Source organism: Camelus dromedarius, chromosome 15 (genome assembly GCF_036321535.1).
Source record: "Camelus dromedarius isolate mCamDro1 chromosome 15, mCamDro1.pat, whole genome shotgun sequence".
NCBI lineage: Eukaryota > Metazoa > Chordata > Mammalia > Artiodactyla > Camelidae > Camelus > Camelus dromedarius.
Genome location: NC_087450.1, coordinates 18,433,374 through 18,461,111, shown reverse-complemented (window position 1 = coordinate 18,461,111; position 27,738 = coordinate 18,433,374). Strand labels below are relative to the sequence as shown.

At 36.3% G+C, this 27,738-nt stretch overlaps 1 protein-coding gene across 3 annotated transcripts in view; it reads right to left on the bottom strand.

Annotated features, from left to right (window-relative positions):
• WDPCP (WD repeat containing planar cell polarity effector) overlaps positions 1 to 27,738 on the bottom strand; it is a 343,492-nt gene that overhangs the window by 68,849 nt on the left and 246,905 nt on the right. For all 3 annotated transcript variants that reach the window (XM_064494449.1, XM_064494450.1, XM_064494451.1), the window contains 4 exons: positions 18,964 to 19,011; positions 18,072 to 18,122; positions 16,498 to 16,568; positions 16,158 to 16,217 (listed from right to left, as the gene is read on the bottom strand). In XM_064494449.1, the coding sequence (XP_064350519.1) occupies positions 16,158 to 16,217; positions 16,498 to 16,568; positions 18,072 to 18,122; positions 18,964 to 19,011 (230 nt within the window). The remainder of the gene's footprint in view (positions 1 to 16,157; positions 16,218 to 16,497; positions 16,569 to 18,071; positions 18,123 to 18,963; positions 19,012 to 27,738) is intronic.

The window sequence follows — 27,738 nt, the reverse complement described above, 5'->3', positions numbered from 1 at the left end:
AAATCATTAGGAGACATGTGGGAGACAGCAAGTGCTCAACACCACAATCCAGAGGGGCAACAAAGTATTAGGATCCTTGGAGTGAATTCTAGGGCTGAAGTAAATGTTTAAAGTATTATAAACCTCATTCCTCTGGAGACCCAGTGAATTTGCATCATGATGGTACCCAACAGCTCTCTCAAATCTGCCCCCTAATCCAATCCATGGGATAAATTCTGGAGAAACTCAGAACTATAGACAGTCAAACAACATTACATTGGGGAAATCTATAATGAAGAGTAGGGTCACTGATCATTTTAGCAGATAACCTGTTAGAGGCAGATAACATGTTTTCTGAAATTTATTCTGACATTCAGCAAACATTTATTGAGTACAGAGGGAAATCATGCCTGACTAATCCATTAAAGTAGAGAGACAAAAGTGAATGTACTTAAGACAAGGATAAGAAAAAAATTTAATTGACTCACTAGAGAGAATTGACTAAGGACAAGAAACAAAAGGACAAGGAAGAAACAGGTATTTTTCTGGATAGGGAAGTGTTAACAATGAGGTTTTCCAAAGATCTGTGTGATGTTATTCAGTATATAGAGTAGATACATGCTCAGAAATCTGCCTGAGTCCACTTCAAGTTAAGAAATCTCATTTTCTTACTTATTCTCATAAAATGAGCAATGCCACATTTTAATCCCTAATGTAATTTTAAATCTAGCTCTTTTATATATGTAATAATTACATAAAAGTGATTCTTCTTAGAAAATATTCATATTTTGGAAAAGTCACAAAAGAATAAGGTACAGAGGTAAATCTTGTTTTTGTCAGTAGTTTTAAAGATCTAAAGAATAAAAGCAGTGATAAGAAGTGAACAGGACAGAACACTACTTTTGCACAGAATTTTATAATATACAGGGGACTTTAATATACACTATCTCTATAATTCATATAAAATGCCCATACAACTCTGGTACATAAAAGGTATGCAAGTTAAAAAAAATAATAACAAGGTTAGTCCTTATACTAACTCACAATCAGGAGGGTAAAGCAACTAACCAAAGGTCTCATAATTAGTAGAGAAGTAGAGCCCAAGACATAGGATAAATCCTATATTCTTTCTTCTGCTGCTAAGGAACTAATATCCTTTAACTCTCAACTGATTGATTTACATGCAATAGCCCATCTGGTTTTCGTCTCTCTAGCTCCTTCCCTCTAAACCAGCGGTTCTCAAATGGGGGAGATTGTGGCTGTCAGGGGACACTGGGTAATGTCTGGAGACTCAGTGGTTACCACATCTCTATATTTTAGCCACTTCCACAAAGGCTCACCTGAACCCAGCGCTCGTTAGTGTGTTGCTGTGGAGGCAAAGATATTTTCCATATCCCCATCAAGCAGATTTGGGAGCGCTTCAAATTCTAATCAATACTTTTCTCACATAAAGAAAAGGTAACAAAAAGGTAACAAATGAGGACCTGGTCAGGTATCTTAAATGGAGCAGTGGGCAGTGTGCAGTTCAGATCAGGACCCTGGAGGAAGCCTGTTCCAAACATATCTAACCACTTTCAGGACTGTAACTCTGATGACTAATGCCGGTTGCCAAGACTGAAAAAGCCCAAGGGCAAGTCAGAGAGCCATCCATGATAGAAATATCCTGTAAGAACACCTCCTCGCTTTTGTTCTAATTCTCAGCTCACCAATCAGCCTTCTTATCTATAATTTAGTCTCTTGAGTAATTCATCCATCAGGTGGGAATGCCTCAAGCAAATGAGCAAAGTCTATGATGCCAGATACATCTCACACTGTAAGTTAATAAACTGCTGTGCCAGTTGATAAATCAGTTGCTTCTTAGTTTGGTTATTGTGAATGTTGTTAGTACAAGAAAACAAATGGAGATAACATAAAAGATAGATAAGTTTAATTAAACAGAAAATTTCTGCCCAGGTCCATGAAACATTGCTGACGTGGGGTGGGGGTAAAATTTTAAAAGCTACAGACCTACATAAATAGCATCATCTCATTTTATTAGAGGAAAAGCAGGTGTAGTAGATGTACATACATGCATAAAGAAATTGTATAAATACAAGAAAGAATTTGCCCCAAACTTGACAGGAGGTATCCCAAAGAGGTGGAATTGGGAGCTTGAGGCATGAACTTTAACTTCTAGCCTCATAGATTTTTTAAAAATTCGAATTATGGATGACTTTTTAATGTGTTATTTTTCTATAAATTTTTCAAAATTAAAGGAGCAGCCATTAAATATCTGGCCACAAATATATTTCTTATTTTGTGGTTTTAAAGAATGCTTTAATGCTACAAAAGGTGCTGGAACTTGAATCACATTGAAAATGAACTACAATAGTGGCTCCTTACTAAAAGGAATGAGTAGGAAACTGAACTGAGTTCCTCTCCTCTGCAATTTCACTTATTAAAAAAATTTAAGACACTTCTTTTTCTTATAGTATTGCCTTTTCAGATCGCTCACCCATGTCCAATTTCTTTATTTACTAAAAGATTATCACTAACAGTTGTAAAGTATGGGACCTCCAAACTATGGATTATTCTGTCCCGACTTAAAATAAGAAGGGCAGATGTAGATCATTGATAAATGTGTTATACATTGTTACATGAAGAGTATGGCGAGAGTTAGTCCATTTATTTAAAAATATATGTATACACATACTTACACACAGATGAGTGTTTGTAAATGCACAGGAGGAGGACACAGACCAAACTGCTGACTGGTTAACACGGAAAGGGGAATGAGCTCAGGGTGGGGCAGCACTTGTACTATGTGTCTGTTTGCGCTGTGTCCCATTTTACTTGTTCACCTTTACCCAAGAAACTTCAAATTCACCAGTAAATTCTTCTGATACTCTTTCTTCAATTTCTCTCACACGTATAATTTTTAATATAACTCCTTGTCCATCCTCTCACTAGGGCAATACTCAAAAGCTGCCCTTGGCACCACCCCTTCTCTTTCCATGCAGCACATACTAATATAGCATAAATGTCAAAGCATTCCCCAAAGCTTAATCCATGAAATACTAATCTTTGAAGATGTTCCAAGAAAGTCATTTTGGAAACTTTGTATATAACAGTCCCCTACTGAAGACTGACAACAGCACTTCCTGAGTTAAACACACATACACACACACACACACACACACACACACACTCACCCTTAACACGCAATAGGATATTATGATGGGTTTAAGCGTAGCAGGGATCTCTTAGGATCAGTATTATTAAATTGTTACTGCAATGGAACTTTCAGTCAAATCAATAAGGTGGATAGTAATTAGACGGTCACACAATAAAAATGTAAAACTGGAACTGCAGTGAGTACCAAGAAGAACATGGAGTTGTAATTGCACGTAAGAGGGGATAGAGCTTGTCAGGGAAAGCTTCCCTGAGGAAGTGGTATCTCATGGTCTAAGACCTAAGGATAAGAACGTGTTTCCTCAGTGAAAGGGGAGCAACGGGCATTTCAGGCAGACCTAAGAACAATTTGTGCAAAGGCCCTGAAGCAAGAGAAAGCATGTAGAACATGAGGGATGGCAACAGAAGCCTGGTGTGGTTGTGGCACTGAGATTAGAAGAGAGTTTGGTAAGAGGTGAAGTTAAAAAGGTAGGTAGGTTGGGACCAGTTCAGTATGGCCTTTATCTTAAGAACAGTGTGATGCTATAATTTTTAAAATTCAACTTATTGATTTAAGATAAAAGATAATACATTCATGTAGTTCCAACAGAAAAATGACAATAAATTATACAGAGGTATACAAATCAAAGTCTTATTCCTATCCCTGTATCCCTCCCACCTCTGCTCCCCTCCCCTGATTCACCAGTTTCCTATCTATTCTCCAGAGCTGTAGAAAAGTTTTACTCAGGGGAGCAACAAAATTGCCTTTAAAAAATCATTTTGGAGGATAGATTGGTGGGGAGCAAAAACAGAAGCAGGTAGAACAGTTAGGAAGTGCTGAAGTATTCCAGAAGGGAGGCAAAGGGAGGTGGCTCTGACTAAAGTTATGAGGGAAGGGATGAAAAGTCTCTGGCAGATGTGAGAGTGATTTACAAGATAAAATCAGTAAGAATCAGAGGTTAGTTGGGTATGTGGTCAGGGGAGGAGTAGGAGCTGGGTAGAGAAGAGGATAATTTCCAGAATAAACAGGTGGCTTCTAGGTTTCTGGTCTCCAAAAACGAATGCAAGGCAGGGCCATTTACTGAGGCTGGAATGATATGTGAGGAAAAGGTCAAGGCTGCTGAGTTCCATTTTAGAGATACTGTGTTTGAAATATCTTTTAGGTACCAAAGGGGAGAAGGCAAGTAGGTAGCTGGATTTATGGATCTGGAGCCCAGGGGAGAGGTCTGAGCTCTAGAGAGAAGGGGCACTGAAGCTATGAACATAAATTTGATAAGCCAGGAGTTCAGAGGAGAGGGGAGAGAACTTAGAATCGAGCCTTAAGGAATTCTAACATTCAAGCACAGCGGAAAGAAACATAGGCCTGAAAAGAACACAGAGAAGAATGCTGGAGAGACAGGAAGAATACTAGGAGAGCAAAGCCACGGGGAACTAACAGAAAAAGCATTTCAAGAACAATGGAGGGACCAGTACTGTTAAATCCTCCTGGATATCTAGGATGATAATTTATTTTAAAAAAAAGTCTATTGGATTTAGTGACACAGAGATATTTTTTGTAAACTTAGTGGAAAGGTTTTCAGTGTCATCAGGAGAAAGGCATGACTGAAGTTGGTTAAGTGCTGAGTGAGCAATAGAGAAATAAAGACCCTGAACAGAGACAATTCTTTTGAGAAATTTGATTCTGAAGGAAGGGATAAGACATGGGGGTGCCTGAGATCAGTGCTAATTGTGTCTATTTGTTTAAATAGAAAAGAGTAGTGTCTATTTAAGTTGACTGGGAATCTCAAGGGATACCAAATAGCCAAAACAATTTTGAAAAAGACCAAAGTTAGAGGACTCACACTTCCCAATTTCAAAATATATTATAAAGCCACAAAAATCAAAACAGCACGGTACTGGCAAAAGACAGACTTACAGACCAATGGAACAGAATAGAGAGCCCAGAAGTATACCTTCACATATATGATCAAATGATCTTCAATAAGACTGTTGAGACCACTCAATAGGGAAAGAACAGTCTCTTCAACAAATGGTGCTGAACATCCACATGCAAAAGAATGAAAACAGACCCTTATCTTACACCATACACAAAAATTAACTCAAAATGGATTAAAGACCTACATACACTTAGAAGCAAAACTATAAAACTCCCTGAAGAAACCACAGGGGAAAAGCTTCATGATGTTAGATTCAAAAATTATTTTTGGATATGACACCAAAAGCAAAAATTGACAAATGAGACTACATAAAACTTTAAAAATCTGTGCATCAGAGCACACAATTAACGACTGCATCAGAGGGTGAAAAAGCAATCTCAGAATGGGAGAAAATATTTGCAAATCATATATATGACAAAGTGGTTGATATTCAGAATATATTTTTTAAAAACTCCTGTAACTTAACAATGAAAAATCAAATAACCCAATTAAAAAATGGCCAAAGGACTTGAATAGACATTTCTCCAAAGATGATATACAAATAGCAGATACTTAATAGTGTATCTGCTAACCTAATAGTTTTATTTTTTTAACTTTACTTTTAAAAATAAGTAGTATAATCACAATTTGGCAAAAGTAGGTGATGTTTTCTCTATCAGCTATGTTGGCATATATATAACATAATATCCTCAAATATCATGAGTGTAAAGTTGCTGGGTTCGCATACTCAACCTTAAATGCTTAGTTTATATGTACATTACTAACTGGCACATTCCAAACTGCAGATCTAATACAAAGTTCTAAATGAGAAGTAAGTCATATTTTAAGTTTTTATATAAAAATTCAGTACAAGTACTCAAATACAGTACATTAAGTCTTATCATTAGCTAGATATCGATATAAAATTTTACTCTCTCCTTATAAAGTAGATAAATGCCTGGCACGTGTTTGTTACTACTTCATAAGTACATTTGAAAATCAATTAGAGAAGCATTAGATTATTAAGATTTTGAACTCATTTAGCTTTACACATATTTACTATTAACTATATAACTGAATATACAAAGGAAGTTCATAGTCCTAAACTGGCTTCCTTTGTGGCAAAATACCTTGAAGCTTCCAAAACATTATTAGACACAAATGCCAGGGGCAGAGACAGGGCATTATGAGTTCTTTAGAGAAATGTTTTTAAATGAAAACAATACAAGAGAAGAAAGAATCATTTATGAAACGAAAAGGAAGGAAATGTTGATTGATGATACAAAGATACACTATTATAAAGAAGATCAAAATCTTGTGTAATAACCGTGTTCCAAAACTGGGTTCATATCTTACTGTATTTTTAAGAGTAAATAATTAATGTATAGAAGAATTATCATAGGTCATCAAACTTTGGATTGAAGTAGTCAAGATACAATGTAAATGTTCTTTCTATTTTTCCTGGAAAGGAATGATTTTTTTTTTTGGCCTATGAAAGAATAATTATTAGATCATGTTATTAAATAGGCTAGCTGAACATTAAGATTGCTCAGGTACAGTACTGTATTATGCACACATACAGATACATATTCTTATTTTTAATGTAAACCTTTGTGGGTGCAATGGCCATGGACGTGCATCACTCAGAACTCCTCCAGGAGGAACCAAGGCTGGGAAGACGGTTGACTGACAAAGACCAAATGTACCCAGGGGGCTACTAGCCACTGACCGAGCATGATATGGTATAGTCCCACAGGGGACTCCTCTAATGAGCAACTTTGGCTCGGGGACTCTTCACGTGGTCTGGCTGAAACTCTCTGAGCACCATGCTGCAGCCTGAGGCTCTTCATACCCAATTGTCTCTTCCTCTCCTTCCACAGAGTTCAGATCAGTATCACAGTCAAAAAAGCTTCCCCACCTACTCCTGCTCCCTTGGCCTTTATCTTTCACATCTCCCCCATAAATCACCTGCAGTCCTAGTACCAGCTTGACATCTGACTCTCAGAAGCACTCCCGGCATGTTTTAAAAATATTTCAATTAAAGAAATGCATGTATAAATTGTTAAAATGTCAAAGAATACTTGGAATTAAAACAGCTGCTTACTGTCTTATCCCACCACAGCCTCTCATCCCACTCTCAAATGTAATCATGTTCAACTCTCAGTAATTTCTTCTGTTTCTACCACCACATTTCTAAATGTGTTGTGTCATTAGAATTGCATTCAGGGGCATGTAACAGAAACCTGAATAAAAGTCATTACTTAACTTGATAAATTATCAAAGCAAGTGAGCTAACTAGTAGGTATTGTGAGATAAACCAGCCTATATATACTATGCTGGGTAACCCTTGGGGACAGTTAGAATTAGATCAAGTCTAAATGAGGCTTCTAGTTGGAGGAAGCCCAAATGGGCAGCTAAAGGATACCCAGTATATTGAGTCAGTCTCAGGCCACCTGGTAAAGTTATGTGCCGTGGGGATTTGGGTTGGTCCTGAGTGGTATTGTCACCAAGACACAAAGCCTGTATAATGACACCTTCAGTGATAGACATCTATTACCTAAAAGGGTGAGGAAAATTAACACCACAAGAAATAGTACTTGAAACTTCTTAAAGAACATTATTTATACATAATGATATACATAAATATATCAACCATGTAATTATTGTTTAATTATATCTTTTATTACCTCTTATTAAATGTTACTATTAATTCTCCGAGATCAGATCAGATATCAGATCTATTAGCTCCTTTTATTCCCTCCCTCCAACATTTTTAGAAGAAATTTCTGTCCCCTGTCCCAGCTTGGACTAGTTGCTCTCTAGGTCTAAGGCACAGTTATCACCCTAAGACTTCTCTTCACTTCCTTCCTGTGTATAATCCTGTTTCCTGGATCCCAAGAATCTTGTTTCCTGGATCCCAAGAATCTTGTTTCTTGGTTTAGTATGTTGCTTTAGGGAAGTACATCTTCCAATAACTTCCTGAGAAAAAGTGCATGGCAGGTAGGTGAGTTTTTTGAGAGCTAGCAAGGCTGAAAATGTTCTTGCTTGAATAACAATTTAGAATCCTAGATATAGAATTCTAGGCTAAAAATCATTTCCCTTCAGAATCTTGAAGGCATCATTCCACTACCTTCTAACTCTCTGTGTTACTGTTGAGAAGTCTGGTATAAGTCTGATTCCCATTCCTTTCTGTGTCTTATTTTTCTTTTTTACTCCAAAAGCTTTTTGGATCTTCTCTATCTTTGGTTTTCTAAAATTCACAAAATATGCCTTGGTTTTGGTCTTCGTTTTCAATCACTGGGTCCTTTCAAACTGGAAACGAGCATTTTCCAGTTCTGGGAAATTTTCTTCTTTTTTTTGTTTGTTTCTTCTCTCCTATTTTCTCTCATTAGTAAGATGTTTGACCTTCTGGCCTGATACTCTACTTTTCTTATCTCCTGTTGCCTACTGCTCACTACCATATCCTTTTGTCACTCTGTTCTGCATCACAGGAGTATTTTAACTTTGTCTTTCAGTTCTTCTATTAATTTTTCTATTTATGCTGCCATATTTTTAATTCCCAAGAGCTTTCCTTTTCCCTGAGTATTCCTTTTACAAAAATAGCAAAATAGCATCCTGTTCTTATTTCAAGGATGCAAGAGCTCCTCTTATTTCTCTGTGGGGATTAATTTTAATTCCTTGAATTTAGTTTTGTTTATTGCACTGTTCCTGATTCTTTTCAGTTTGTTTTGTTTGTTTTAGCCTCAGACTCACAGATCTCAGATTTACAGATGGAGATTTCCTCAGAAGTACCATGGATCTCTGGCTCTCTGATAATATTTAAAAGTGAGTCTCCAAAACACTGATTGGAAGCTTGGTATGTATTAGGAAGCTTGTTAACCTGGGCTTCAATGTAAAAAAGACTGGTTTGCACAACTACCTTTTCAAAGTAAACTACCAAGTATCAGTATCTATAGGTTTCTGGGAGGAATAATCTATTTTGTCAGAGAAGTGTCCTCTAAACAAGTTACCTCAAGATATAGGCCTAGCTGCTGGAGGGGAATGGAGTTGGGGAAAATCTCACCATTCCAGATACAGACTCTCTCTTAACTTCCGTATTTTCAGTCTAGCCACTTCACTTCTACACCATGCACAGCATCTCCAAGTCCAGAAACCCTACAGTTTGGTGTTTCCAGAAAATAATTATCCCATCTCATTTGTTCTTTCTACAAACCACCTCTGGTTTTCATATTTTAGCCTACATCCCACTGCCAGCCTAATGTCTGGGCTTTCTCTAAATTCTTACTATCTTTTTTACTTGGTGTCATACAACTTGGCACTCACTAGTGTCTAAGTGACTTCATGTGTCTATTTTCCTTGACTAGGTCATGCTGGGAACTCAGCCCACACCTTACAATTCTTTACTGCCTCCCAAAATGGTGGCAGTCAATAATTACTGTGTGATGGGTTTTGTATAAATAATATGCTATTACTAATAGTTGTAACTTAAAACTATGGTTTGTCAATTATTATTTTATGAGGAAACCAAAAGTGATTTTCACACAAGTTGATGAAATGAAAGAACAGGTAATGATTCTATCCATTCTACAGTTGAGGAAGTTATGATGAAATGAGTTGCATAAGGTCTCAGTTTATCTGTGATAAGCTTAGAAAATAATTTATATTTTTACATAGCCTGTCAAGTAATTCATTACAAGAATTTAAAAAGAAAGCTATCTTTTCTTGGCATTTTAAAATTGTATCTAGAAATGTCGAATTGGTATAGAAAGAAATCAGGGTAAAGATGATTATATCATATACTTTTATAGTCAAATGTACATATGTGATTCAAAAAATTTAATCTAAAATCAATATACATGGGAGAAGTAGGATGGTGGAGTAGAAGGACGCTTGTAGCGCACCGTCTCCCACAAATACACCAAAACACATTTACGGACCTACTCAGCCAACCAGAGCACCTGCAAACTCCGAAAGAACATCGCCCTCTTCCAAAGACAAAGACACCAAAAATCTGGTAGGAGAAAAGGAAAAAAGAAAGAAGAAAAACAGTGCTGGACGGATCCCGCGGGGAGGGAGCAGCGAAGGAGGACTGGCGCTCGTTCGCTGGGTCTCCCCTCTCCAACAGAGAGGCCAGTGGGACGGAGGGGGAGCCTCTGAGGCTCAGGTCTGCCCCGACCACCCCTTGACTGACAGAACTGAGTTGAACGGGCACAAAGGGTCCCGGCAACACGGCAACACTCAGCCTGAGACGCGAGCCGGCAGCTGGGGCCGGGACAGGCTGCCTGAGCTGGGCAGAGGACTGGGGTGGCTGCACTGAGGCAGCCCCGGGGGCCTGCAGGGGGCTGCGCGCCATGGCTGGGAGGGGATACGGAGCAGAACAACCTTGGTCCCCCATAAATTGCGAAAAAAGCAAAGCAACATGGCTGGTGTGCCCTGGGGGGAGGGGCGCAATAGCCTTTGTCTCCTCAGACCTGCAGCACCATTACTGGTGCCTCTCGCGAGAAGAGAGGAGGGGCTCAGCCACAGCCACCATCTCCTCCTGTGCACAGTGCCCGGGTGGGGGTGGGGCCGAGCCCTGAATCCACGCCAGGGGCTCCACAACCTCCTAGGCAGGACTGAGACTTGTTTACAGCCTGAGGCAGATAGGATCTTTCTGCCCTGGTCCCTCAGAGAACTCACACCGCCAAGACAAACAAGGAGCTGAGATTTGGCATGGAGCAGGGGTGAGGCCGTTCCGCGGTCTTCCCAGAGCCCACCTTTGGAGCGCCGACCAGAGGTGGAGTGGGCAGCTGCACAGAGCAGCAGAGTGACCAGCACCAGGAGATGGCGGGGAGCCCCTCACCTTCCTGGCAGGAACGCAGCACCTGACCATGGTGCTGGGAAGGGGCGCGATCAGCCCACCTGCCTTGCCCAAACACAGCATCTGACTGCAGCATCAGGAGTTGAGAGTGGCCCGCCCGCCCACTGCTTAAGAGCTCAGCACCTGACCCAGTGTTGGGAGGGGGCGCAATCTGCTAGCTGACAGCCACTGGGAGCAGCACAGATGAGGGTGCCAAGGAGAGCCTCTGGAAACAGCAAGCTGAGTACACGAAATAGGGCGAAGACACAAAGACCTCTCGATAAAATCATTAAGAGCACACCGTCTCCAGGAGAACTAGTTAACTGATACTCCTTAAGCCACAGCGCCAGAGAGATATGAGCAATATGAAGAAGCAGAGGAACCATTCCCAATTAAAAGATCAAGAGAAATCCCCTGGAAGCACAATTAAGGAAATAGACATTGATGGTCTACTAGATCAAGATTTCAAAAAAGGAGTGATCAAAGTACAGAACGAACTAAAAGAAATAGTGTTTAGGGATATAAAATATGTCAAAAATGAAATAGAAGCTATAAAGAAGAACCAAATAGAATTAGTAAACTCATTTGCTGAGATGAGAGCAAACCTAAAGGCTGTACAAAGCAGGCTAGATAATGCAGAGGAATGAATAAGTGACCTAGAAGACAGGACAACAGAAAGCACCCAATCAGAACAGCTGAGAGAAAAACAAATAAAAAACAATGAAAACAATATAAGGGACCTATGGTATAAAATAAAGCATGCCAATCTACGCATAACAGGGGTTCCAGTAGGGGAAGAAAGAACAAAGGGGATTGAAAAGGTATTTGAAGAAATCATGACTGAAAACTTCCCAAACCTAAAGAAGGAATCAGATATCCAAGTACAGGAGGCTCAGAGGGTCCCAAACAGGAAGAATCCAGACCCACACCAAGATGTATCATAATCAAGATGGCCAGAGTCAAGGATAAAGAAATGATTCTAAAGGCAGCAAGAGAAAAACAAAGAGTGAGTTACAAGGGAACCCCCATAAGGCTTTCAGCTGATTTCTCCACACAAACACTACAGGCCAGAAGGGAGTGGCAAGATATATTCAAAGTCCTGAATGAAAAAAAGATGCAGCCTAGGATACTCTATCCAGCAAGGCTATCCTTTAGAATAGAAGGAGAGATAAAGAACTTCACAGACAAGCAAAAACTAAGAGTTTAGCAACACTAAACCCATGCTATAAGAAGTATTGACAGGTCTATTCTAAATAGAAAAGAAGCAGGATGCTACAAAAATGAGAAACTCATAACTGGAAAGGAGATAACTGCTATGAATTACAAAAAGAATAAACACAAAATTGTAAAAGAAGACATCTAAATCATTAAGAGTGGGAGAGGGAAGCAAGGAAAGCCACTGTGGAAAACAGTATGGAGATTCCTCAAAAGACTAGGAATAGACTTACCATATGAATCCTGCTCCTCGGAATATATCCAGAAGGAACCCTACTTCAAAATGACACCTGCACCCCAGTGTTCATACCAGCACTATTTACAATAGCCAAGACATGGAAACAACCTAAATGTCCATCAAAAGATGACTGAATAAAGAAGATGTGGTATATTTATACGATGGAATACTATTCAGCCACAAAAACCAACAACATAATGCCATTTGCAGCAACATGGATGTTCCTGGAGAATGTCATTCTAAGTGAAGTAAGCCAGAAATAGAAAGAAAAATACCATATGAGATCGCTCATATGAGGAATCTAAAAAAAACCCCCCAAAAACCCCCAAAAACAGAAGTATAAAACAGAAACAGACTCATAGACATAGAATACAAACTTGTGGTTGTCAAGGGGGTGGGGGGTGGGAAGGGACAGACTGGGATTTTAAAATGCAGAATAGATAAATAAGATTATACTGTATAGCACAGGGAAATATATACAAGATCTTGTGGTAGCTCATAGTGAAAAAAAAAATGTGACAATGAATATATATATGTTCATGTATAACTGAGAAATTGTGCTCTACACTAGAATTTGACACAACATTGTAAAATGACTATTACTCAATAAAAAATGCTAGAAAAATAAAAAATAAAATCAATATACATGAAGTTACATCTATCCTAATGATAATATTGCTTTTAACTAATTATGCAGTAATCTTCAAATATGCATGTGACTTAAAGGACAAGTTAAGGAATTTAAAAATTCCACTACAATGGTGTACAATTTAATAGTGTCTTAATGCTGAAAAATATTACTCCCTAAAAACAGTTTGGAAATGGTTTAAGAAATTCAAAGCAGGAAATTATTACCGGGGGAGGGTATAGCTCATGCTTAACATGCATGAGGTCCTGGGTTCAATCCCCAGTACCTCCTTTAAAAATAAACAAATAAACCTCCCTCGCCAAAACAAACAAACAAACAACAAAAAAAACAAAGCAGGAAATTATTAAATTATTTTCTCAGAATAAGATAATTTTCGGAGGCCAAAATAAACAATGAGAAACACTTGATAGCTATTAAAACTAAAACTCTGAATTCTATCTCATACTTTTAATTAACTTGAAACTAGGGATATGTATAGTCTGAAAAACCAACTTGGAAAGACAATTTTCATGTAGAACACAAGTATAAATAAGTCTTGATTTATAAACTTCTGAATTTACAAGTTGAAGGAATTATTTTTTTAATGGTACGATTTATAGGTCATTGAATCAACAACATAAACTAAGCTTTAGTAATGATGACAACCTATTAAAAAACAAAAAACCTCAGTATTCAACAGTGGGAAAAATTCAGGCTCAGATTTCATCCTCTGAAATTCTTTGTTGTTGTAGTTGCCTTGCTAATTCCTAAACAATTGAGCCTTTGGAAGAAATAAGAATCCTCTAAAAAGAAGAAAATCAAGATAAATTCCATAAATCCTAAATTCACCCTGTTTTGGAGGGGGAAGAGGGAGCAAAAGACTTACATTAATTAAGGAACGGCCACAGTAAAAAAACAGACGAATCCAACTATGTTAACACCAAGATACTCAGGAACTTTTCTCACTTCTTTTCTAAGAGTTAGAGAACATTATGTTGCGGTCAACTGCTGCTATTTTGGGCTTAAATATATGGGGGAAATTACTAATAGAAATTAAGCGACATGTTATCTTTGGAGCCATCACACTGGAAGATGCCCAGAACGGGGATCCTGGGGGAGCCTGTGGAGACTGTTTATTTTGCAACTAACAAAAGGTTAAGGAGATCCTTCTGAAATCTTGGATGAGTGCCAAATTTTTAATTTACTGTCATATTAGAGATCTTTAGGAATAACACACATACACATATTTTTAGACCTAGCCAACAGTCCTCTCTAGAAACTGAGAAAGTGGATGGATAATGTTAGGAGGTCTCTCAAAGACCCCAAAGATGTGGGGACTAACCTGGACCAGTGGGCAGGGTAGAGGTCAAGTTATCCTGTTTTAACATATCACATCAAGAATGTGCTAGTGGTAAAAGGTCTGTTTTTGGAATATCTTATCCATCGTAGGAATAAAGTACAAAATATGACAGAATATAAAGATAAATTCCACTGGAAGTGTTAACAGCAGACTCACTGGTACAGCAGCCTAAGAAACCAGTATTATCAGGTTGCTGTAAATTATGAAAGTCATTTTGTATATATTTGATCATGCATATTTCTTTTCTGAGTTGAATTAATTCTATAGTGAGGGACATCGCTCTTCATACTTTCCCATACACACGTACATACAAACCTGCTTATTAAATTAAAATGCAATAAAGTCTGTTTTAAAAGGATTGCCTACTGGGATGCTTCACTGCATATTTTAAGATAGCTGACATGTTCCAACTTACCCTGTGCAATGGTAAGGGTGGAGGCCATGAGACACACCTCTTACTATAGGTCATAGGCTTGCCCTCCAGTCAAATAATTTTAAACTTGCTTTTAAAGTGAGTAATGGCATTGAGAAGTACAATGAGTTGTACTAAGTTTAAAATTTTCTGAGGCATATTTTATATTCAAGTTTCAAAGTTTGATTAAAACTTTTATGGAAACAAATTATGATTTTTTTAAATAACCCTATCCATTTCAATAGTATTCTAAGTCAAATTTAGGAAGTATTACAGTTCTAAAAATATTAATTCAGCCTTGTAAAAAGTCTCTGGAAAGTAATAATTATGACAGTTAAGGTGGTAACTAAATAGTTACCTTTATGAGTAAAGGTAGACTAGTTTAAGCAAAAAATGAGGAAAAACTAGAAGCCACTAAAATGAGAGTCATTAATCAAATAGTAGATTAAGATAAGTTTGCAATTACTACAAATTCAGTATTATAGATTTATGGATAGAGCCACAGGTCTAAACTTCAAACAAGAGTAGTCAGACCTAAAATATGTAAATCACATTATAAACAAGTAAGAATTTAAACTGATACATTCTGATGAAACTTCAATTACATATATGAGTATAATATGACTAACCATTCTTTTTACCACAAGCAAGTAAAATTTTTCTAGGCAAATAGTTTTTTAAGGCTATCGACAAAGCTGAAGTGTTTGTCCATTATCTTATGATCAATGGACAAGTGATTATTATGTCCTGAACTTAGATCCATTCAACATGCAGCTCACCTGGTCCAGTCTCTAACAGTGCTATCCAGTAGAACTTTTTCTGTGATTGAAATGTTCTGTATCTATATTGCCCATATGGTAACATATGGCTGAGCACTTAAAATGTGTGTAGGACAACTAAGGAAGTGAATTTTTAATTTTAATTAGTTTAAATTTACATTTAAATAGCCACAAAGGACGACTGGCTACAATATTAAACAGCGCAGCTTAGAGGGTTCAAAAAGTATGAGCAAATGTCTTGTTATGTTAGGTCAAACTCTAGTCTGCTTGTTGATTTCCATAAGCATGGTGCTAACAAATGCTTTCAAGAGTGGTCAAAAAACCACTGGTTTTTCCCATGGTCCCATGGTTTCATCCTCATTCAAAAATCTAATTGAATCTATGACAAACAAAAAATGCCATCTGAAAAGACTTTTATTAGTGTTTATAGTGTCAGTACAACTATACTGATTAATGAGGTAGCCTGGTGGCCTGAGTAAATCTGTCTAATGTTAGTTCTAGAATGACTAGAATTCAAACTATGAAATATCCACTCCTAAAAAGTTTTTGTCCATTACCTATCATAACACAAGAATACCAATTACTGCATAGTTTTCAGCTCCACTGGTTAAACACTGCGAAAGCATGTCAAACCTTTTTACCTGACAGACATATTTGTTCTTCCATTTGCTCAGCACACACTGACTGTTTTGCATCAGCTCCTGAAGGAAACAGAAAAAGAGAGAGTGCAGTTGGCTATACACATTGTCGTTATCAGTTAAAGTGCTTCTGATTTGCAAGCAAAAAAAAAAAAAAAAAAAAAAAAAAAAAACCCACAGATCAGCATGCTGCACAAAGATGCAACTGTTTTGGAACTCCTCACAGGACAAAAGCAAAGCTATCATCACCAGAGGAGTTGATCCTTTATAAAAATTAAAGCTGCTGAAAGATGTTTTAAAACAGATTTGTTTGTTGCCATTTTTGAAACTTTTGGAAAGATACCTCCAACTCCTTGAGTGAGTCTCGAAGTTTTTCTGGGCGTCTGTTTTTGAGCGTCCATGGAAAATCTCGTGCTGGCAAACAAAACATGTACTACAGTTAGTAAAACATGACTTAAAAAGGAAACTTTGCTTAGCAATGTGTCTTAGGAAGATTAAAATAAAATACCTCCTTAATTGAAAGGAAGTGGGCTTCATTTCCATCATCAAATGACAGTCTTTTGAAAGGCTTTGTCATAGAAACAGGATTTTTACCAAACAATCTCCCTGATCATAATTTTATGATGACAACTGACAAGGCTCAGAGAATCCCTGGGAAAGTTTCCTAGGCCTGTGAATCTAGTACTTAACAGTAAACGACCCATTCTTTACCACAGAACTAACATCTTTCCATAAAAAAGATTCAACCTAAAAGAAATTCCAAATTCTGCTAGCAGTCTTCTCAAAACCTGAGAATTCCTTTGAGTACATGAAAATAGTGAGGAAAGAAATAAAATACAAAAAAGAACACAGAAAATAAATTTAAAATTAAGCATCAAAGCATCACATATTAAAACTAAGGGAAAAATGGAAAGAAATCCAAGTTTTAATAAATGAGATGATAATAGCACTCTTTTTCATTTAAAGTAATTCTCTTTAAAATCTATACCACAATTCAATAAGCCTTTGTTCTGCTTTAAATTAAAAGATAAAATTATTTAGTAGAGTCTCAGTGTTAGCCTAAGACAAACTAAAAATAGTTCTGTTTAAAAGAATTAACAAAATGTTAAATTCATTACAATATCTAATTACAAGAATGAATTCATCTTTGAATTCTCCTAAATAATAATTCTAAATGTGTAAATGTGTGTTTTGCATATGTATACATATAATGTACAGTATATACAAACATTTAAATTTTACAGTAGATCTGCTGTATATCTTATTTAAGCAAATTTATAGTCTGTATAGTTTATGATGTGTAGAAAATATGTGAAAAATTTTAAATCTATGTTGCAGCTATTCATACAGTATTTTTAAAAATTAAATTTAGCTTGACCAATTAAAATGAGATCAAGTTGGATTTTCAGCTCTACCTATATTCCAAATAAAGTCACTTTAATTATATTACACTATAATATGTAGTCATATTACATATATAACATTTATATATCTAAGAACAGAAAAGACTGGAAAGAATAAGATGCTAATACTGATCATTACAGATCTTATTTTGTTAAAATGAATAAAACATAGTAATTTAGCATAATATGGATAATAAAATGTTATCAGAATTTAAGTATGGTACACTTATTTTAAATATATTAAATAATATAAATACGGTTCATTAAAAAAGTTTGTTTACATGAGCATATATCTCACCAAAAGTGGACAGAGATTTCAACAGTCTAAATTAGAAATGTCTAACAACATAATTCTTACTCATATGTTAGTGCACCTAAACAATGTGACTTCATAAGAAATTTGGAAGGAATAAAATTTCCTATTTGTGCAGAAAGCTTAAAATATTTTTAAAGACTCAGGGATATTAAAATTCCAGTTTTATAATAATTCCAATAAAATATAAAGCAAGCTTACATTCTGCCAGCTTCTGCTTTTCTTCTAAGTTACCATGCTCTGTTGCTGATACTGTGGCAGAAGGGAGATTGAAAAAATGAAAAAAAAGTGGATTTTTATAATATTTTATATATTTACATGCATACATATAATTATTATATACATTATTGACACTAATAAACTGTGCTTAACTTTTTAAAAGTTAGTTGAAAATGCCATAATTTGGATATTTTCATTTCATAGAGGTATTTCCTAAATTTGCAGAGGAAAGTCTTACATAGCACAACAGGTGGGCCAATATCCTGAGTTTGCAATCTCATCAGATAGCAAAGGGAACTGCAATGGAGCCCAGAACAGAAGCTGCTTCAGTCTGTCATCAGAACCATGAAGTCAGCCTATTAACCACCTAGCTAAGCACACAGGATGCCCACACAAGCCCCACTTCAACAGAGACCAAAACAGGAAGGAACTCTAGCTAGAAAGACCTTTTGGCCCATCATGAAACTTCTGGGATTAACAGCATTAATCAGATAAAGAAAATTGATCATTCACTCAGAAATGCCTATTTCAGATATCAGGTGAGGCTCCGGGAGGCCTCCTGCATCAGGGGGACACATGCATTAACAATGCCCTCTACTGGGACACTCATAAATAAATGTGAGTAGACTGTCCAGTTATCAGTCTAATCAGCAGTAAGATGAAAATTTTCATGTTTTGCTGTAGCATTTTCTAATATTGCTTTATTTCTTATGGAACAGATATCAGCCTCAGCATTTTTCTAAAGAACTGGAGTGACCTTTCTTGAAATTCTAGAATTTATCTAAAGCCCATAAAAACAGTTTTTAATGGTCAGTATTTTATAGTTTAGAATATTTAGTTTATAAAAATCAGTTTAGTAGAGCAGATACTTTACCTGGTGGATCTTTTTTGTCATAATACTGGTAGATCCCGATGTCTCTATCTAGAGAAAGAAAGAAATAACATTAGATTATGGTAAAAGTTATGGAGACTAAGAAGCCAAATCACACTATATTTGGGGTGTGTGATTTGGCTTCTTAGCCAAATCAGAGTGGGTAGGGGTGAGTAGGGCGGGGAGAAGGACAGAAACAGTCTCTTTATGTCACTGGAAATAAAATAGTTCAAAAGTATCTGGACATGGGTTCATTTATTCTATGAGAAACCGGAAAATTTATCAATCTAATTAGAAAACATTTCCACAAAACTAGAATGGCATGAGGAAAGGAGTGGTAAAGAACTGAAATCAAGGAAGACCAATTTTCTCTTTCACACTTCCTCTGATTTTTTCACAGGATGCTACTAAAAGAAACTACCACTAAGCACTGCCAAATGAAATCAATGGATAGAAGAAAATGTCCTAAGTGTTGGATTCTGAGCTGTGGCTTTCTTTTCTCTGATTTAGCTCGAGTCTAGTATAATATTTGAGGGAAATCTGCAGAAAAGAAAGAAAGGATTAGAGGAAGGTATGGATAAATTATCTGAAGCTTGTTTGGACCCAAAAAACCTTCCAAATCCATTCAAATTCGGATGCTCTGCTGGGGTTACAAAAGCAAAGCTAGGCTTCTTAGGTGCTGACAGTGATTTAACCACGGAATCTACTCTTGCAATTTAATTATAAGAGAACAAAATAATTGTGTCTGTTTTCTTCCTCTCTGTGAATAGTGAAATATTTCTTTCTTTGAAGTAACAATTGTTTCCTTCCATACAAAATAATTCTAGTTACTAACAAAAGGACACAACTATTTCTAAAGAAGTGAAAGCAGTACAGGCTGCCCCCTAGTGACTGACTGCTCCAAACTTTCTCAAACTGAAAGATGAAACTTTCCCCCAGAAGTATTACACCTATAATTAACTTTTCAAATAAAGTTTTTCAAAACAGTCAATCACATGTTCTTACTGAAGTTCTATTTTATTCATCGTGCCACTAATTGGGACATGTAATTTAAAGAATGCAGTTTATTTCTGTTGTTTATATTGAAAATATCTAATGAGGAGTGCTGAGGAAAGATCATGAGTAGAGCTCCTAGGGTAGTGATAATATTTTATTTCTTGACCCAGGTGATGATTTTTATGGCTGTATTCACTTTTTGATAGTTCAAAACATACCCTTATAATCTTTACAATTTTCAATACATATACTTCAATAAAAATATTTTTTTTAAGCTGAGAACCATAGGCATTATGGACACAGGCAGTGTCCTCTATTATAATATTCCAGAATTCCATGCATCCAAATATTACAACTCTAGAACAGAATTATGAAGATAATAAGGGGCCCTGAATTCTGTGCACAGGTCTGACCTAATGCATCTGGCTCAGAGTGGGGCTTCTAAAACCGAAGCAGAACAAGAAGGGCATCCGCATGAGGAGACCTACCCTACATGGGCTGCCAGAGTCTAAGCTGGATGAGGAAGGTGTCGGTATGGAGAGTCATTCTGACATGACGTGTCAGAGCTCCAGGACGGTGAGAAGGACATCCTTAGGAGCAATAACCCGTGTTGGGTGTTAGTGGCTGAACAAAGATAGGAGGAAATCCACAGAGGGGGCAGCCCAACAGTGTGCCAGGACCTGCATGAGGTGAGAAGGGTATCCATACAGGGAAGAGAATGGCCACAGACACAGAAAACTGTCTGCATACAAGGGATTAAGTAAATAAAGACATGGGAGCCCCAGCTTTCCCACTATATGATAAGTACAAATATAAAATGAACCATGTGGTGGTAGATTAGAATTTCAGGTACAAGTGTGAACTCATGGTTTGCAATACAGAGATAGAAACAGAAATGAATGTGGATGTAAATGTGTTGTACATACCTACATACACACATTCCCTAAGCTCTGCCCACTGACAGTGCCCAGGAGCAATGACACTCCAATAGCAATGAGTGCACAAAGCACACTTTGGCTTCTAGGTACCACTGTCCTCTAAAAGGAACCAAGCGCCTTAGAGAACTGGCTGATTACAGTGCTGAGGAAAGGAAAGTATAATAAGAGCCTAGAAGATCTGTTGTGCCAGAAAGAAAGAAAATGTTCAAATACTGACAGGGACATATCACAAATACAGAGAAGCCAGCTTGCAAGGGGTCCCACTGGCCATACCAGGGACAATTTAAACATCAAAATAAATAACGATACTAATGGATTGATAACAATGAATAATACAGGGCCTGAGCTTATAGGGATTAAATAAAGTAAAAATATATTTAAAGTTTAAGGAGAAATAAGATATTCATGTAATTTCGAGGCACTCCCTACAAAATACTAATTAATTCCAAAGAAGAAAGTAACTTCACAGTGGAGAAGCCTAGCAGACACCACATAAAGTGATCGTGAACATCAGTAAAGACATAAATTGACATTGTGCACTGCCTGTTAGGATGCACTGAGAACACAGTATCATTTCTGGTATATTCCCACCAAACATGTATAATCTGAACCTACTTATGAGGAAACGTCAAACATCCAAATTTAGGGACATCCTACAAAATAAGTGGCATAATATCTTCAAAAGTGTTAAAGTCACAAAAGTTAAAAAAATTAAAAGGATGTAAGATTTGTTCCAGAATTAAAGAGACATGATGATTAAATGCAACATATAATTCTGAACAAGATCTTTTTGCTATTAAAAAGGACACTGTGGGGACAACTAGTTAAACTCTTGAGTATTAAGTGGTAGTACTATTATCATTATTAGTTTTTTTTTGAAGTATAGTCAGTTTACAATGTGTCAGTTTCTGGTGTACAGCACAATGCTTCAGTCATACAAGAATATACATATATTTATTTTCATAGTCTGTCATTAATAATTTCTTGATTTTAATGGTTATATAGATGATGTGAGAAAACACTTTTTCTACAGGAAATACACACTTAAGTATTTAGGGCTAGTGAGGCATCAGGTCTGCAACTTCCAAATGGTTCAAGAAGAAAAATTCCCTGTACTAACAGTTTTCTGTAAAAGTTTATGATTGTTTCAAATTAGAATGGCTTTTATCAAAAAGAAAGAAATAATAAGTGTTGGCAATAATAAGTGTGGAGAACAGGGAACACTTGTGCACCACTGATAGGAATGTAAATTGTGCATTCACCGTAGAAAACAGTATGGAGGTTTCTCAAAAACTTTAAAATAGAAATACCATATGATCCAGCAATTCTGCTTCTGGATACTTATCCAAAGAACACAAAAACACTAATTTGAAAAGATCTATGTACCATTATATCATTACTTCCAATAGCCAAGATACAGAAACAATCTGAGTGTCCATCTACAGATAAATGGATAAAGATGAAGTGGTATGTATACACAATGGAATACTAGTCAAACATCAGAAGAATGAAGTCCTGCCTTTTGTGACAACTTGAAATCGACCTTGAGGGCATAATGCTAAGTGAAGTAAGACAAAGACAAATGCCATAAGACCTCACGTATATGCAGAATCTTAAAAACAAACAAAACACGAGCTCACAGATACAGAGAACATATTGATTGCCAGAGTCAGGAGGGTGAAGGGGAGGGTGGGTGAAATGGGTGAAGGAGGTCAAAAGGTACAAATTTTCACTTATAAAATAAACAAGTCAAATAAACAAGTCATGGGGATGTAATGTACAGCATGGTGACTATAGTTAATAATAACGTTTTGAAAATTTGAAAGTTACTACAAGTAAATCTTTAAAATTCTTATCACAAGAAAAAAAATCTGTGACTATGTATGGTGATGGATGTTAACTAGACTTACTAAATTATTGTGCTGTGCGCCAGAAACTAATAAAATGTTATGTCAAATACACCTCATTTTAAAAAATACTTTAAATGTCAAGCATAATGAGAGCATGTAAGAGGGTTACTAACTTAGTCTAAATGTCACAGAAGGCTTCTCTAGGTGACATTAAAGCTGAGCCCTAAAGAAGTAGGATTGCATATGGTTCAAAGAGAAGAATGCTCCCAGGAGAGAGAATGTACAGGCCCTGCCAAAGATACAGTTGTGGCTGAAAATCTTACTACCTTCTGGGTCCTTATGAACTTTTGTCTTTTGTTACAGCATTCATTTCCTTTTTTCTATCATATTTACATGTATTTCAATACAATTCTGGCTTCTTGATTATAAAAATAATGTGTTCATTGTATAAAATTTAGAAAATAAGAAAAGCACAAAAATTTTAATTTCCTGTATTTTCACTCTTCAGAGATAGCGATTAATAATTTTTTGTCTCTCCTTAGAGTTTTTCCCAGAATGTCTACTTATTACTATAAATAGAAGTGCTATACTGATAATGACATTTAAAAATTTTTTTAAATTGCATTAATTATTGAATAAATACAAATGATTATATAAAATGTCCAAAAATAAAATACAAAAGAATATATCTAAGATTAAAAAATAAAAAACAACAAATATAAGAACATTAACTTTTTATTATGTAAGTTTCAGGTGTACAGCATCAAAGTGTGACATCTTGTACACTACAAAGTGATAATCATCAAAAGTCCAGTTACAATCCATCACCATACAGTTACCCCATTCACCCATTTCACCCATCCCATAGTCCCCTTCCCTGCTAGAAACCACCAATCTAATCTCTGTATCGATGAGTTTGTTTTATTTTGTTTGTTCTTTTATTGTTTTTTAAGATTCCACATATGAGTAAAATCATAAGGTATTTGTCTTTCTTTGCCTGATTTATTTCACAGAATAAAATACCTTCTAGGTCCATCCATGTTGCTGCAAATGGCAGGATTTCATTCTTTTTTAGGGCCAAGTAGTATTCCATTGTGTAAATAAACTACACCATCCTGATGCATTCATCCATCAATAGACACTCAGGTTGTTCCCATACCTTAGCTATTATAAATAATGCTGCAATGAACATTGGGGTATGTATGTTTTTCAAATTACTGTTTTCATGTTCTTCAGATAAATACACAGAGGTAGAGTAGCTGAGTCATGGTAGCTCTGTTCTTAACTTTTTGAGGAATCTCCATATTGTTTATAATAGTGGCTGTACAAATTAACAGTTCCATCAACAGTGTACAATGGTTCCCTTTTCTCCTCATCCTCTCCAACACTTATTTCTTGCTTTTATTATAATAGCCTTTCTAACAGGTGTAAGGTGTTATCACATTGCAGTTTTGATCAATGTCAAGGAGCTTATCACATATGTTTTCTTCTTGGAATTTTAAGATATCAGGTCTTACCATCAAGTCTTTAATCCATTTTCAGTTAATTTTTGTGTATGGTGTAAGTTAGTGGTCTAGTTTTATTCTTTTGCATGTGGGTGTCCAGTTTTCCCAACACAATTTATTGAAGAGACCATCTTTTCTCCACTACATGTTCTTTGCTCCTCTGTCATAAGTTAATTGTTCATTATGTGTGGGGTTATTTCTTGGCTCTCAATTGTGTTCCACTGATCTGTGTGCCTATTTTTGTGCCAGTACCATACAGTTTTGATTACCACAGATTTGTGGTATAATTTGAAATTAAGGAGTGTATGTAATACCTCCGGTTTTGTTCTTCTTTCTTAAGATTGTTTTCATGATTCAGGACTTCTTGTAGTTCCACGCAAAATTTAGAATTATTTGTTCTACTTCTGGGAAATGTGCCATTGGAATTTTGATAAGGATTGCACTGAATCTGTACAGGCATAAACTTGTTTTACTGCACTTCACAGACATTGCCTTTTTTTTTTTTTCCCCAAATTTCAAGTTTGTGGTAGACCTGTATTGAGTAAGTTGATAGGCACCATTTCCCAATAGCATTTGCTTACTTTGTTTCTCTGTCACATTTTGGTAATTCTTGCTACTTCAAACATTTTCATTAGTATTATATTTGTTATGGCGATCTGTGATAAGTGACCTTTTACGTTACTATTGTAATTGTTTTGGGGCACCATGACCTGCACCTGTAGAAGGAGGTGAACATAACTGATAAACATTATGTGTGTTCTGACTATGCCATTAACTAACTGTTCCCCCCTCTCTCTCCTGCTTTTTGTGCCTCTCTAATCCCTGAGACACAATAATTTTGAAATCAGGCCATTTGATAACCCTATAGTGGCCTCTAAGTGTTCAAGTGAAAGGAAGAGTTGCACATCCTTCACTTTAAATCAAAAGCTAGAAATGATTAAGCTTAGTGAGGAAGGCATGTTGAAAGTCAAGACAGGCTGAGAACTAGACCTCTTGAGCCTGTTATCTAAGTTGTGAATGCAAAGGAAAAGTTCTTGAAGGGAATTAAAAGAGTTACTCCAGTGAACACATGAATGGTTAAGAAATTAAAACAGCCTTATTGCTGATATGGAGAAAGTTTCAGTGGCCTGAAAGAATCAGCCATGACAATGCCTTAAGCCAAAGTCTAATGCAAAAACCAAGGCCCTAACTCTTTTCAATTCTGTGAAAGCTGAGAAAGCTGCAGAAGAAATGTCTGAAGCTAGGTGAGGTTGGTTCATGAGGTTTAAGGAAAGAAACCATCTCCAGAATATACAGTGTGAGGTGAAGCAGTAAGTGCTGATTTACAAGCTGCCACAAGTTGTCCAGAAGATCTAGCTAAGATAATGAAGGTAGCTATGCTAAACAACATATTTTCAACGTAGACAAACAGCCTTCTAATAGAAGAAGATGCTATCTAGGAATTTCATAGCTAGAGAAGAGAAGTCAATGCCTGGTTTCAAAGCTTCAAAGGACAAGCTGACTCTCTTGTTAGGGGCCAACGCAGCTGTGACTTGAAATTGAAGCCAATGCTCACTTACCATTCCAAATATCCTTGAGCCCTTAACATTCTGCTAAATGTACTCTACTCGTGCTGTATAAATGGAACCACAAAGCCTGGATGACAGAACACCTATTTACAACATGATTTACTGAGTAATTTAAGCCCACTTTTGAGACTTACGTCTCAGAAACAAAGATTCCTTTCAAAATATTACTGCTCATGAACTTTTATATGTCTTGGGAAACCAAAAGATTTGTGTGACCCGCATTATGAAATATTAACTTTTTTGTAGTGGTCTAGAACTGAATGCACAATAACTCCAAGGGTATGCCTGTAGATAGCTTTGGGGAGCATGGATATTTTAACAATATTAATTCTTTCAGTCCATGAACACAGAATGTTCTTTCCATTTCTTTGTATCTTCTTCAATTTCTCACATCAGTATCTTATAGTTTTTAGTGCACAGGCCTTTCAACTCCTTTGTTAAATTTATTTCTAGGTATTTTATTCTTTTCGATGCAATTGTAAGTAGGATTGTTTTCTTTATTTTTCTTTCTGATAGTTAGTGTATAGGTATGCCACAGATTTCTGCACATTGATTTTTGTACCCAGCAACTTGACTGAATTCATTTATTAGTTATACCAGTTTTTTGGTGGAGTTTTTGGAGTTCTCTCTATATAGTAGGCCATCTGCAAACAGTGAGTTTTACTTCTTCCTTTCTCATTTGGATATCTTTTTTCCCTTGCCTAATTGCTGTGGTGAGAATTTCCAACACTATGTTGAATAAAAGTGGTGAGATGGACATCCCTGTCTTGTTCCTGATTGTAAAGGAACGTCACGGAGTATGACGTGAGTTTGGTATGCCATATATGGCCTTAATATATTCAGGTTGGTTCTGCCTAAACTCAGTTTGTTGAGAGGTTTTATCATAGCCAGATGTTCTCCCTTGTCAAATGCTTTCTTCTGCATCTATTGTGGTAATCATGATTTTTACTCTTCATTTTGTTAATGTGATGTATCATGTTGATTGATCTGTGGGTGTTGATCCCACTTGATCCCTGGAATAAATCCCACTTGATTGTGGTGTACAGTCCTTTTAATGTATTGTTGGATCTAGTTTACTAATATTTTGTTGAGGATTTGCATCTACATTCATCAAGAATATTGGTCTGTAATTTTCTTTTTTGTGTGGTATCCTTGTTTGGTTTTGGTATCACAAAATATGTTTGGAAGGTTTCTCTCCTCTTCCAATTTCTTGGAATAGTTTGAGAATAGTCAATCTTTGAATGTTTTGTAAAATTCACCAGAGAAGCTGTCTAGTCCTCAACTTTTGTTAGAAAGTTTTGATTACTCTTTCAATGTCCTTACTTGTAATCAGTTTACTTAGATTTTCTATTTCTTCATGATTCAGTCTTGAAAGATTATATGTTTCTAGGAATTTATCCATTTCTTCTATATTGTCCAATCTGTTGGTGTATAACTGTCCACAGTAGTCTCTAATTGCCCTTTGCATTTTTGTGGTATCAGCTGTAACCTCTCTTTCATTTCTGATTTTGAGTATTCTCTCTTTTCTCCTTGTTTAGTCTGGCTAAAGGTTTGTTGATTTATGTTTTCTAAGAATCAGCTCTCAGTTTCATTCACCTTTTCTATTTTTTCTTTTTTAGTCTCAATTTAATTTATTCCTGCTCTGATCTTTGTTATTTCCTTCCATCTGTTTATTTGGGGCTTCATTTGTTCTTCTTTTTCTAGTTCCTTTAAGTATAAAGTTAAATTGTTATTTGGGATTTTTCTTGTCTCTTGAAATAGGCCTATATTGTAAGACCTTCCCTCTTAGAACTACTTCTGTTGCATCACATAGGTTTTTGTATGACACATTTCTGTTTTTCTCTAAATATTATTTGATTTTTCCTTTGATTTTTTTGATGACCCACTGGTTGTTCAGCATCATGCTGTTTAATATCCAATT